The sequence below is a fragment of the Typha latifolia genome, chromosome 2 (assembly GCF_019914945.1).
Source record: "Typha latifolia isolate L0001 chromosome 2, TyphaL0001v2, whole genome shotgun sequence".
NCBI lineage: Eukaryota > Viridiplantae > Streptophyta > Magnoliopsida > Poales > Typhaceae > Typha > Typha latifolia.
This window is the reverse complement of record NC_133087.1, coordinates 13,443,238-13,453,962: the sequence shown is the minus strand read 5'-3', so window position 1 is coordinate 13,453,962 and position 10,725 is coordinate 13,443,238. Positions and strand designations below refer to the sequence as shown.

At 37.0% G+C, this 10,725-nt stretch overlaps 2 protein-coding genes across 13 annotated transcripts; one reads left to right on the top strand and one right to left on the bottom strand.

Annotated features, from left to right (window-relative positions):
* Nucleotides 1-895: 895 nt before the first annotated feature.
* Nucleotides 896-4,071, top strand: LOC140782033 (RING-box protein 1a). Its single transcript, XM_073128369.1, has 5 exons — nt 896-1,108; nt 1,238-1,288; nt 1,372-1,431; nt 3,415-3,486; nt 3,571-4,071. The coding sequence occupies exons 1-5, from the start codon at nt 970-972 to the stop codon at nt 3,606-3,608; spliced, it is 360 nt and encodes a 119-aa protein (XP_072984470.1). The 5' UTR covers nt 896-969; the 3' UTR covers nt 3,609-4,071.
* A 1,573-nt stretch (nt 4,072-5,644) lies between these two features.
* Nucleotides 5,645-9,899, bottom strand: LOC140782762 (uncharacterized). 12 transcript variants are annotated; one of them, XM_073129523.1, is made up of 10 exons: nt 9,761-9,899; nt 9,441-9,642; nt 8,982-9,108; nt 8,667-8,752; nt 7,537-7,659; nt 7,422-7,464; nt 7,289-7,335; nt 6,639-6,700; nt 6,514-6,565; nt 5,645-5,919 (listed from the first exon to the last, which is right to left on the bottom strand). In XM_073129523.1, exons 3-10 carry the CDS (start codon nt 9,022-9,024, stop codon nt 5,878-5,880), a joined length of 498 nt encoding a protein of 165 aa, XP_072985624.1. In that variant the 5' UTR covers nt 9,025-9,108; nt 9,441-9,642; nt 9,761-9,899; the 3' UTR covers nt 5,645-5,877. The 12 variants fall into 12 exon arrangements, with proteins under 12 accessions (XP_072985624.1, XP_072985626.1, XP_072985629.1 ...); XM_073129525.1 differs by having other exon boundaries at nt 8,982-9,073; XM_073129528.1 differs by having other exon boundaries at nt 6,514-6,557; nt 8,982-9,073; nt 9,441-9,899.
* Between the last annotated feature and the right edge of the window lie 826 nt (nt 9,900-10,725).

The following is a 10,725-nucleotide window of genomic DNA, read 5'->3' as shown; positions in this document are numbered from 1 at the left end:
AGCACACCATTTGATAATATCATGTTGATATATGTATGCTAACTCATAGAGGTTCAACTCAGTAACACTCTCAAATTTGTCATAATAATTAGCATATTAAAATAAGCCATGAAGCATGATCAGGCACATATGCCTAAACATATCTTGATCACCACCACCCCTCCTGATTACATGATCATATATAGCGATCAAATTTGATGATGTGCTTCTATTCCGCGTTGACTGAAACCCAGATGCGGAGCAACATCGGAATGTGGTCGTTGACGAGGTGCTCCTCAAGGCTGGGCTAGGCTTGCGTTGTTTTCTAGTACATTTTCATAGAAATATTCTCTGATCACTTTGATTCTATGTTTGAATGTTGTCGTCAGACTTCATTAGAGAATCATATTTAGTTTTAAGGGTTTTTTTTTTTAAACAATTGCTATTGAAAACTTTTAAACTATCATGTTTGCTACTACGTTCTTTAAAATATTATAATTGACATTAAAATCTTATAACTCTTTGATTCGAGAAGGCATCGAAGAAGATCCAAGGGTGACTTCCTCAAAGATATTCTCTCTAACTTTTTTTATTTATATAATTTTATTTTCAATTTGTCCCCGTTTTTTATTTATGCCTATTTAAATTCGACTCGTATCTTTATCATTCATTATTAAAAAATACACTGGGTCATATCATATATAACATACAAAGATATAAAATACGGGAGATTTCATTAAGATAATCAGTTTAATTACATAAATGAGGAGTTAGATCTAGATATTGGTCACTAATTATCTTCTTTTAATATAAAAATAAAAGGACTTTTTTAAACGCTATCCGGAGGCGGATCAAGCGACAATTATTCGACCCGGTTTAGCATGTAGAAATTAGACGGGTTAAATATCTCGTTCGGTCACGTCACAGATTCTAAATTACAATTTAACCCCTCGTTTCTACGTCTTCCTTTCTATCGTGGCCATCCGATCCATGGCGTCACTGGACTCCGACGTCACGATGGTTCCCGCCGGAGAGGGGTCGAGCTCCGCCGCCGCCTCGTCCTCCTCCGCCAAGAAGCCTAAGCGCTTCGAGATCAAGAAATGGAACGCGGTCGCCCTTTGGGCCTGGGGTAAGACTCTAGAAACACTAGCCTCTCATCGCTTCCTCATCCTTGTCCGTAGGTTAGGGTTTATTTCATTGTACGATTTTAGACTTGAATCGCCCGGATCGGTCGATTTGATTGGCTGAGTCTTTGCAGATATCGTCGTCGACAACTGCGCCATATGCCGCAACCATATCATGGATCTTTGTGAGTGATTTGCTTGTTTTCTCGTTTTATTTCGTTGTTTTAGAGCTAGAATTAGGGTTTTTATTAGTTTGGGATCCTGGCAGGCATCGAGTGCCAGGCTAATCAGGCGAGCGCGACGAGTGAGGAGTGCACCGTAGCTTGGGGTATGTTTTGGATCTTACAAGCGTTACTATTTGGATTTTTTTTTTATTTAGTAATTTTACATTTTCTTTAACTATTAAGTGACAGTGGGAAGGTTTTAATGCTTTCTTTCCTAGTAGGCATTTGAGAATTGAGATATGCTTCTTCGATTATACATTTCTTCTTTGTTAGTTAATGTCGCCACTTAGTATCTTAACAATCGGTAGCTCTACCTTAATCTTGAAAGCCCCTTTCTCCTGATGTTTTTGAGATAATGTCAGGAATATGGATAGTATTTGATAAAAGAGAAAATTTGAGCAAATCAAACTAGCTAAAAAATTATTAGGTCATGATCATAGATACTGAAATTACTCATCAATTGCTAGTGTAGTAATTCTTTTCACAATGGTTTCACAAGAACTGTTCATTTTCTGGAATAAGCTGCATGTTACTTTTGTTTTGGTGATGCAAAGTTAACTGCAACATTGTGGTAGTCCAACTATATGGAACTATGAGGTAGTCTCTGCCGCACTTGTGCGAAGTTGTTTTGACTTTTTTTGTGAAGTAGAACTCATGCCATCATTGACAAAGTAGGTTATGACTTATGATAGCACTCAGATAGTCATGGTGGCTTTGTTGCCTTCTGTCATGCTATAGGTGTTAGCCCTCTTATGTTGTTCATGCTGAGAGGTAGCGCTAGAAATGAGAAACAAAAGAAAAGGAAGGAAAGATAGTGCCATTAGGGCCCAAAACCTGCAATTCTATTTCCAGAAGTTCAGTTCTAAAAGTACTACATGAGGACTAATTGGCTGGACCGTACTGTGCCCTGTTATTGAAACATAAACATTAGTAGATTAGACTAGAGGAGGTTGGGGATCCTCTTGCCCAGTCTCTTGGTTGCTGATAGAATATCATCAGATAGAGCTGTGATGCTATATTTGGAGCTGATATTCTTTATATCAACGTAGATGTTTCATCTACAAGTGTTGTTCATGAGATGGATAAAGGTTCAGTGGGGATGAGAAAGGAGCATGAAGGTAAGGAATGAGGTGATCTTAGATATTATAATATTACTCAAAAGCTTATTATGAAAAGTGCATACTTGAGATATTTGATTTGAGTATACATATGCATTAGACATAGGCAATTAGTAGCTCAATAAAAGTTGAGGGGTAAAAAACATCGTTGGTTCCTTAGTATGCTTGCTGTCTGCTTTATCCGGTCCTTGATAGTCATGCAACATTGTTACATTGGTTAATTTAGTTAAAGAGAAAAATGTAACCAGGTCTCCTATTGCTGTTTATATTTTCTTTTTGTCAATTACATATCTCTTCCTTATTTGACTAAATGATTCTTGCTGCCTATCCTTACATTTATCTGCTCTTGACATGCATGAAGTTTTTTCTTTTGCAAGTGCTTGTGGCCCGTTTCCAAGTATTTAGCACAATTTGTCTTCTACATTATAATGAATGAAATAATTCTGTGGTGATTCTGGCTTCTGGCTGGTATTATGTAGGTGACTTCTTTTAGGGCCTTAAACTGTTGCTCATTAAAGTTGGGCATGCGATACACATGAATGTTTATGATATTTTTGTGTCGTCTTTGAGCGATATTTTGAGTATCTCATCACCTTGTGATTACAATACAAAGATGGCGAGTTTTTGTCACCCTCTCTGAGTTGCTTCTTATTTTTCCCACTACAGCAGTGCCTGCATCATTGTTAATCCCTGTTCAAGTCAAAATTGAATAATGATATAACTCATGCAGATCAAGGATTAGTTGGTAAGAAAATCCTGTTTAGTCTCTGTCCCCAAGCACCTCTAAGACTTCCATGTATTAACTTGGGGCTTGTCTTGATATTTTTTAATGCTTCTCTCTATCAGCAATTCTAATTTTATTCTCTCATGGGATTCTGCTACTAATGTGCTATGACCACCACTGGCTTACGCAACAATGCAGAATCTGAGTTTGATTGCTGTTGAATTATGTACCTTTTGTTCAAACAGGTGTCTGCAACCATGCATTCCATTTCCACTGCATCAGCCGGTGGCTCAAGACTCGTCAAGTGTGCCCTTTGGGTAGCTATCTTTCTAACCTTGTAGCCTTCCTGAAATTGGTTTCTGTCTCTCTGTATTCTACTGACATCCTGTGCTTATATACAGACAACAGTGAGTGGGAGTTCCAGAAATACGGTCACTAGATATTTAAAGATGAGCTCTGCCATATTTCCTTTTTGCTGCTATCTTAGTATGTTTAGAAATTGCGAATGCCAGATACCTCCTGTGTATCTTTCTCACCTTTATTTTTCCTACAATTATCATCGCAAATGGTTGAACTTATGCTTTTTAAGCAACCTGTGTCTGTGTGGTAAGGTTGATTCTGCTGATGTTTGCACTTTTGGCTCACTTATGGTGTGAAGAAAAGTCACTCGGGAGAAACCCTGAGAATAAGATATATCACCTGGGAGTTCTGTAGAACTTGGTTTGGGATTGCTTTCAAAAGATGTTGACAGCATCATTCAAGAGCCGATGATGATGTGATTATCGATACTTTCTCGTGAAGCTGAAATCTTCACTTGTTTTGCCAGGTCTTATGTTGATAATTTCTGCTGTGCGATGCAACACTCATTTTCAAACCCTCCTATATATGGTTTACCTTTCGTATGTTTTGTTCAGATAAAATGTGTTTAAGAGGCAGTTTTGAAAGGTTTGCCTATATTGAAACGAGCAAGATCAGATCCCAGATACATTCACAGAAAATAAAACTTTCAGCAGAGAAACAGAAAGCTACAAGTTATGGGTTCTGAAATCTTAGTGTCCTTGTGTAACGAGGGTGAGGAAAAATTGACAAATGGGTATGATTGGTTTAGATCAGCTATCTTCTTGAGGCTTCATTTGGAATTATTATCGTCTTCAATACGAATGTATTCAGACCTGATTCTGTTTATCAATAGCTAGCTGTTGCTATGCCTACCAATCAATTGCAGTCCTTAGCTTATATCTAATCTAAATATGTCTCCAAAGTTGGTTGTCAACGAGGGGCAAGTACCAGAGCTAATGGGTTATTTGAACATTTTTTTCTGCAAGTCCAAATTAGGGATGTAAGGGTGTAAACTAGCTGAGCTTGAGCGAGCTCAACTCGGCTGGGCTTAATTGCAGAAATTTTTTAGTTCGAGATTGGCTCGAGCTGAAAAAACATGGCTCAGCTTGGCTCATCTTTAGCTCGATAAGGTGCAAGCTCGACTTCACAGCTCGATGCGCAACTAAGCTTAATAGGCTTAATGATAGGAGAAATTCTAAAAGCCAAAAAGTTAAAAATATAAATCCTATAAGGTAAAATTAGCTCATACCAACATACAGTGAAACAAATAAATAATGAACATAAAATTTCTCATAATTCATGCGAACATAACAATATAATATTATATATACTGCCAGTTTGCTATAGTATTGAGCTTAATTGAGCTGAGCTCGAGCGAGGCCGGTGCTGCCTATGGTAGATTATACTTTCAAGCTCAAAATTTCAGCTAGCTCTAAATAAATATGATTATCGGGCGGGATGGACTAGATTCGGGTCGAATTTTTTGGGCCAATCAGGCTTAAGTGTTTATTTATGGCCCGACCCACCAATCACTCGGGCCGGATTAAAATAGTCTAGCTCGTTACCGCCTGTCGGCCCATAAGAGATCGAGCTAGCCGGTCGGGCCGGGCTGGCCCGACCCACCAATCATTCGGCCCAACCCACATTTTAGCTATTTTTAAATTCTTTTTTTACTATTAGCTTTTTTTAATTATTTATATTCCTCTATTTAAAAATAATAATAATAAATTAAAAAAATTTAAATGTATGCTTAAAAAAATGTAAAAGGGTATAGTTCCAAAATTTTAGTTGGTTTTTTACTGTAGCAGAACAGGTAAATACTGTAGCAGAATGGGCGAGCCTAGTTGCGGGCCAAACGGGCGAACTTTCAGGCCGGGTCGGGCGGGCAAAGGGCTTGCCCGTGCTGCCCATGGGTAGTTCGGGCTCGGGCCGGGTCAGACCTAAATCGGGTCCGGGCCGGGCACGAACGTGCTGGGCCGTTTGATCACGTCTAGCTCTAAATGAGCTGAGCGCACGAGCCCAAACTACTCCAAAGGCCAGAGCAACAAACTAATTAAAGCACTTTCTGTTTCAAGATTTGTATGAGCTGTGATTTGATATACAATTTCATGCAAAGTTGTGCAACGAGAAAATATATGCTGATAAACCAACACAGAATGTTAAAATACATCAATATGAAATATCTTGTAATTAAGTTACAAAAATAGCATTTCACAAACAACATTAGAAATCAGGGAACCAAATTGTACAGAGATGGTAATGGGAGGATACAAAGCAGAGTTGCTGTGACACAAGCAAGACCCATAAGTAGTATCTGGTGTATAGGACTCCTTTGCAAATATTACCTCATTCTTGCATTTCTTTCTCGTTCAATTCCCCTTGTTTTTTAATGCATTGATCTTCCGTTCCAGCTGCGGTGAAAGAAATGCATAAAATCCAATAGATGTCTAAAGCAAAATGCCGAGATCCACATGGCAAAGCACATCATCTCTATTTGAGCACACAATTTAGGAAGATCGAATATTTTCCTCTTTAATGTTCAGTGTCACCCAACCTGATGTGTGTTTATGATTATTTGTATGTAACGCATCTAAAGAGTCACTCCCAGCTCTCACTTTTTCTTTTCTTTGAGAAATAACTCCCGCCTCTCTGATCTCATATGCAACCACTGCACTAGATGCATATTACCATGCACAGATCGGGCAGTTGATTTTAACTTTAAGGATACTTGCATATTCCGTGTTACATGTAAATGAAGCAAATGACAAATTTCTCATTCTTAGTTCATAACTGATGGAAATAATCTATTATAAGGTATTTAATGCTCTGGCAGAAAACAGGTACACCAAATTTGCCATATATGATGTCCGTGTACTGATAAACTGATGTAATTTTTCTCACCTACAGCAGGGAGGTAGAATTGCTGATTCTCAGACTAATAGGATGCGCAGGAAAACCAAAGCGTAGATTTCAAGAATAATCTAGCAAATATTGTTTAAAATTACCTGAGCAGTTTCCAACTTTAACCTCTGCAACTCTTCAGAAAGTTCTGTGATGCTAAAATTGTGGAGAGGTTTCAGTCCAATGTCTGATAAGATAGATACATTAAATTGGAAAAAATTTATAATACCTTTGTTGTAGTTGTGCCGCATAAGTTTGTAATTCCTTCTCCCTACTAGGTGAAAGGCAAAGCTGCAGATGAATAGATTGAGGTTGTTATAGAGTTGCTTCTTTGATAAATTTAATAAATAGCATCCTACCAGTGAAGTTACATGCAGTGTGAACCCTATTGTTGGAGAGGCTGTTTTCATGAGTCAAACCCAGAAAGAGGCGTTATGATAAACCTTAAAAGTCATACTAACAACTAAGTGATTAGAAGTTAGAACCAGTGGACATATTAAGAGATAACCTACATAATACTACATTAACGTTACTCTATATAAGCCTACAGCTAAGGAAGAAGTAAATCTGCAATGCCTAATAATTCATCAATTACAGCAGAGTAATGAATAGGCAATAAAATTGTTAAATTGACTAACAAGAAGTTAAGATAACATGTCATATAATAGATGGCACAAGCTTGATGCACTTCTTTCTGCACCACAAACTAGAAGGATAGATTAGTAAATGATGCGGGTATTAATAAGTTAACAAGTCTGAATTTCTCCATTTTAAAATACAATGTAATTTTAGCTTAATCATGAAACTGCACAGTGATTTACAATTTCATCCAAAATTTCCTGGTAAGAAACTGGGGAAATAATTATTCAGAAAACATACCTGTGACCAATCACTGGTACCTACATCTGGAGCTTGTGCCTGAAGGCCTGTCTCAAACAGATATTTTAGTTTATAATGTCAAGCAAAATTGAAAAAATTGATGCTGAATGATGAAATAAACAAGTCATGCTACCAGAGGGTTGCTCAAGACATCTGATCAATTTAATTAGTTGTTCCTGCCAATAACAGAAGTGAACACTGAAACATCTGAAGGTAATACATATCCCAAGGGAAGTTCTGCAGAATACCTTCTGCATGTCATTTTGCTGCAAACAGAATTGCAAGAATGGAAGAAATGAAACAACATGGAGGGTGGGTCTTGTTGGTGCTCCGCAAAATTGGTTTTCTTTGATGTTTGACAATGAATTTACCTAAAGAGGTCATCACATGACAAGTGAAAAGGGGAAAAAAAGATGTAAAATTATATAATTAAAGAGATTGCTGCTCTGAAGCCAATTTGTTTAATCTTAGAAAAATTCATAACAAATAAATGTTTTGAAAATGAAAGAGAAAATGTACAATCAGTTATGTCTAAACTCTACAACTCAGGACAACAAGATGGTCGATACTCAACAGGGAGATTTTCTTTCAATTCTTAGTTAGCTAGATCTGTCTCTCTTAATAAGCAAAATTTTCGGCTGAATACATTTTGGCAGTACATCAACAGATTACATGGCAAGCTAGTAGCTCAAACTTTGTTCTGTAGCACAATGGATTTGCATGGTGAAACTTCTATTAGGAAATTCTTTTCTTTAGAGGCAAACGACACTTACTATCAAATTTTAAGACCATAGCAGGACCTTGATATTATGCAGACTCCATAATTATGTTCCAAAATAACCTCTAGATTTGCAGAAAGGAACCTCAGATGGTCAATACACTTGTTGAACATTTTTTTCCACACGCAGAAAATTTACCATGGAAATGATTTCATGTCAAATAAGTCTGCTTACATTTTGTCCAGTGCCCAACCATAATTTTTATAAGAACCTAGAAGAACTGAAGTTGCTGTAAAATATTTAATATGATAATCCATTTCTGTTTGGTCCTCTTATGTCTAGACCAGTTCTGTCCTATTTAATCTATTAATCTATTCAATTTAAGTCAATAAAAGTCGATCATGATGACAGATTTATAATTTATTAATTTCATACATATTTGTCAATATAAGCATGAACACATTCTTGGCCAAAAAGAACAAATTGGTTTTAAGCATGAGATCATATATGTCTCAGTCAGTCATTTGATTGCAGAAAAGTCCAATCACTCTATGATCATGTTTTGGCGTGTGCAAGAAGAAGAGAATATATATGATTCATTCCTAGTTGTTTGTGCTGCCTTTTCTATCGTTTTTTTTATACTTTAGGTACTTAAGTACCTTTGGAGCAACATCAGCTGATGTAACCTGAAACCGCCCCTTCTGTTGGATGAACTTTCCTTCTGATGATTCCTCCTGTCCTTTTTCTATCATGCGGGAACATTAGCAAGTCAAGTCTAGAATACAAGCAATGATTGTAAAGTAAAACATAAAACCGTTCTTGGTTTGAAGGAGAAATGTTTTAAGTTTTAACGACTCCACACCCATCACATACACACATGCATGCACAAGCAGACGGACATGCACACATGCACACATGCACATGCATGCACACACAAAGAGATATTGAATAAGCCAACGACAAGAATATCATACCAGATGAAAGGTTGTGTAGGTCTTTCATTTGACAGAACAGCATAGAGCCAGTACTGTTACTTTCCTATGGATGTTTCTGATGCAAATCATCTCTACGTAAGCATGGCGAATATTTATGTAAGTTTCCCTACAAAAGTTCAAATTTTCATAAATTGAAAGGGTGCGTACTTTCAGAAACAAAAGGAAAAGGGAACCCATAACACTAAGCAAACAGCAAGATATTTAAAAAAAAAAAAAAAAAAAAAAGGAAGCTAAATGAACTCATCTTCTAGTGCCCGATTATAATTCTACCACTCGTTGTATCAAGTAATTGTACGGCAAACAATTCATTCCTTGAAAAGATTCGTAAAGTTTACTTCTTTAGCATCAAGTTTCGGCGTAAATTAGACGCCCAATTAGCAACATCCAGCTCAACTTTTTAGCAAGAAGTAATCAAATTGAAATGAGATCTTAACTTACAGCAGTCCACCGCTAAGAACTAGCACCGAGATCCTTATCTGCCTGCGATCGTCTGAACACCTGGAAGAGGGATGGTTCGCGATGCTAGGGTTCGATTCGGGGCCACCAAGATCGAGAACGGTGGGCTGGATAGAGATCGCGATACGAAGAAACGAAGATCGGAGGTCGAAGAGATCGAAGCGGAAGGGATAGAGTGGGGGAACTAAAAAGTATTTGAGAGTGAGAGTGAGAGTGAGAGAGAGAGAGAGAGAATAACACTTTCTATATCATCATTAATTTGCCACAATTATCCACTTCCATCGAACACTTCTAATTTGTACCTTAACAAACACTAACGAGTCATTCAAGGAGGGGGATTCTTCGTTATTCAGGACACTAACACGAAAGAGATCGTGCGTGGAAGAACCTCTGGCTGCACGCAAGGCCAAGTAAACAGCCCAAGCCTTAAGAGAAGAAGGCAGACACCAAGAGGGTTTTCTCTACATAAGTACACACATTCATACAGCATACCTCTATTCGGCTTCCTAATACTATTATTAGTGGGCTTAATCAAGCTCGGGAGCTCTCATCGAGTTTGAATTGAAAATGATTTCGAGCCTATATTTTTGATAAGTTTGAAATTAAAATTATTTCAATTTGAATCAGTTTCGAACTAATTTTGAGCTCGAGCCTAAACAAGCCGATCAATAAGTAATTTTAAGCTTAAATTAATTCAAACTAAATTACGAGCTTAATCAAGCTTAAATTAAATTAAGCTTAATTTAGACTTGATTCAAACTTAAAATGAGGCCTAATTCAAATATATAAACTAATAGAAATATTCATGTATTTAGAAAAGATATAATATGATTAAAATTTAGAACTAAACCTATAAAATTAGAGTATATAATAATCCACTTAAGTAAATCTTAAAATATAACAAAATTATAATCTACAATAGAAAATATTATAATATTATATATATATATATATTATAATTATTTCGAGCCTTACCGAGCAAGCTCATAATCAAATCAACCTTAGCTCAACTTATTTTCGAGCCAAGCTTAAACACCCCTACCTAATATTGAAGCTAGCTCCCCCCATAAGGAGAATCATTAGCATACCAACCATCAGAATTGACTTTGATCCAGCCCAAAGGGATCGACTCCCACTGAACCCAAATATTATGATGTTTTAGGTTGCCAATCCCCTTGCTCACCCCAAAGATACTCACGAGCTAGATTAACATTCTTCCTTGCAATAGAGAGAGAGAGAGAGAGAGAGAGAGAGAGAGAGAGAGAGA